General features: G+C 46.0%; 1 protein-coding gene across 1 annotated transcript; it reads right to left on the bottom strand.

Annotated features, from left to right (window-relative positions):
- Nucleotides 1–1,174: 1,174 nt before the first annotated feature.
- Nucleotides 1,175–2,883, bottom strand: LACBIDRAFT_335720 (uncharacterized protein; the record flags this gene model as incomplete). Its single annotated transcript, XM_001890600.1, has 8 exons — nt 1,175–1,216; nt 1,363–1,442; nt 1,493–1,528; nt 1,579–1,635; nt 1,696–2,158; nt 2,239–2,293; nt 2,347–2,728; nt 2,793–2,883. 8 exons carry the CDS (start codon nt 2,881–2,883, stop codon nt 1,175–1,177), a joined length of 1,206 nt encoding a protein of 401 aa, XP_001890635.1.
- Between the last annotated feature and the right edge of the window lie 20 nt (nt 2,884–2,903).

Genomic DNA, 2,903 nt, shown 5'->3' with positions numbered 1-2,903 from the left:
CTAGGTCAGTTTCCATTTTCGCTCTTTTGCCCTTATGCTCACAACTCCCCAGGACCTCAATCTGCTTTGTTTTCTGTGGTCGATGGCTCGTTCGGATAGCCCCACGCTCCGTGAAGACGCTCCCCAAAACCATTTACGAAACGGTCAAGGTCTCGTGGAGCTAGGTCAGTTTCCATTTTCGCTCTTTTGCCCTTATGCTCACAACTCCCCAGGATCTCAATCTGCTTCGTTTTCTGTGGTCGAGGGCTCGTTCGGATACCCCCACGCTCCGTGAAGACGCTCCCCAAAACCGTTTACGAAACGGTTGAGGTCTCGTGGAGCTAGGTCAGTTTCCATTTTCGCTCTTTTGCCCTTATGCTCACAACTCCCCAGGACCTCAATCTGCTTCGTTTTCTGTGGTCGAGGGCTCGTTCGGATATTCCCACGCTCCGTGAAGACGCTCCCCAAAAGCATTTACGAAACGGTCAAGGTCTCGTGGAGCTAGGTCAGTTTGCATTTTCGTTCTTTTGCCCTTATGCTCACAACTGCCCAGGATCTCAATCTGCTTCGTTTTCTGTGGTCGAGGGCTCGTTCGGATGGCCCCACGCGCCGTGAAGACGCTCCCCAAAACCGTTTACGAAACGGTTGAGGTCTCGTGGAGCTAGGTCAGTTTCCATTTTCGCTCTTTTGCCCTTATGCTCACAACTCCCCAGGACCTCAATCTGCTTCGTTTTCTGTGGTCGAGGGCTCGTTCGGATAGCCCCACGCTCCGTGAAGACGCTCCCCAAAACCATTTACGAAACGGTCAAGGTCTCGTGGAGCTAGGTCAGTTTGCATTTTCGTTCTTTTGCCCTTATGCTTACAACTCCCCAGGATCTCAATCTGCTTCGTTTTCTGTGGTCGAGGGCTCGTTTGGATAGCCCCACACCCCCTGAAGAGACTCCCCAAAACTGCCTATGAACTAGTTGAGCACTCTTGGATGTATGTTACGTTCTATTTTTGTCTTTTTGCGCTCATACCCACCAACTGCCCAGGACCTTCTCATGGCTCATTTTGCATAGCCTTGGGCTCATTAGGATACCCACACACTCTGTAAAAATATGCCACAAAAGTTGTCATGACCTTAATTGTTATATCTTTAATATAAAGAAGTATAGTTACATAAATGTGAAAATGGAGGCAATATATTCATATATTAGAGTCTGACAGCCAAGTAGAGCAATACATTAGCTACCACCTACATCAATGACAACATGGATAGGACTAAAAGCAGGTGATAACTAAGAAATAGTAGAGCAGACTGGCAAAGTCTTCAATGTTGAGCAGGCAGCTGATCGTGGGAAGAAATCACTTTCGTGGGAGAAAGTCAAATTTCAGTGTTACCGCACTGAAAAAAGTCCTGAGATCCTGGGTAATAAACGAGTCTCTTCGTAAACTCAGAGGACTCGTAAAAAGATCGCCACCTTTACAACACATCAGCATATTCTTTACTACTTAGAAGAATATTACTCACGCTTTTGGGGAAATGCAACATGTGAACCCTTCAGACCTGAGCATACTGTCAGTATTTGTTACGACATTAATAGGGTAGTGACTTACGTTTCTTGGGTCTTTCCATTTCCATGTCATTCGCTTCAGTGCGCTGCCGCTTATTAGCTTGAAATAAATACATGTGGTTAATAAGATAAGGCAAATGATGACAGTCATGATGCTCACTTTTTGTTGCAGTCTTGCTTTTGATTCGTAAAGGCTTTCCAGGGCCTGCATAGAATTGACTCCGAATCAGGTCAAACTGTGTCTTTCCATCTTTGTTCATCTCAAATAGTGCCCACTGTGTTGGTATAAATTTACTCTGTGTCTCAAGGTGATCAAACCATTGGTTCCAACGCCCATGACGTGCAGCAATGACGTGATCCACATCATTTTGAAGTTCAGCCTCTGGTTGTTGTTCAGGCCCATCGCTCCATATATTGGCGGCTTGAGACCCTTCTGTGTCTAGAGGTGATGAGGGTACATCTCCACCCCAACTTGACTTGTCTTGACATGGCGTATCGACGACCACACCATCCTCCGCTCTGACCCAGGGTCCTAACGAGTAGCACTTCCCATCAGTGTCAATGAATGAGAAGGCGCTTAGGAATATCGTCGAATCTATCCTTGCTCCCATAACTCGAGGCAGCTGGCCAAGCAGAAAAGCACAGAGTTGAAGAAGGAGTGATCACACAAAGAAACGGAAAAGTGATTTCTCTCCATAATAACAATTCCATCATTGGCCCAATTGGCATGGCTTGATAATGGCAGAGGTTGAGGGTTCCTAATTAAAGATGTAAATATACAAAGCTAGATACAATGATATTACTGACCTACATCTGTGATGTGATTTCTGGTCCTAGTAGCAACAAATCATCTTGTTGTCGTCTACTTGGTAGCAATGCCAGAGGTTGGACATAGGAACCAGCAACAGATATCATGGCCTTAGGAGGGTGGCATACATTCATAAAGTGGTATGCATCTGGGGCAGGCTCAACGCCTGGAGGCGCGATTGGAGGGGTGCCACCATGTTTGCGTAACCCAGAGAAGCACATGACAGTAAGTGATTCTAATACAAAGTAGCATCCAAGGCCAAGAAGATGGAATTGTCCACTCTCATATTCTTTAGGCAGCCGAGAGTTGGCCACCATGCAGGTAAAAGATCCTGGAGTATCAAAATCGTCTGTATGCCCATCGATTTTCCCGAAGTCTCCCATGCCTACCAATCCATCCTCTGCATCATAATCATAAATATATTATAAAAAAGAAAAACCGCATAGTACATACCTTCGCATGATCAAATCTTACGGCTGGCACAAGATTCACCTGCTGCGCTGGGGTAATTACGTTTTCGTCAGACCCCACTCTGGGCATTTTCATGACTTCTGCATTAA

This window comes from Laccaria bicolor, genomic scaffold (assembly GCF_000143565.1).
Source record: "Laccaria bicolor S238N-H82 LACBIscaffold_119 genomic scaffold, whole genome shotgun sequence".
Taxonomy (NCBI): domain Eukaryota; kingdom Fungi; phylum Basidiomycota; class Agaricomycetes; order Agaricales; family Hydnangiaceae; genus Laccaria; species Laccaria bicolor.
The sequence above is the reverse complement of the archived record's forward strand: the minus strand, read 5'-3'. Positions and strand labels throughout refer to the sequence as shown.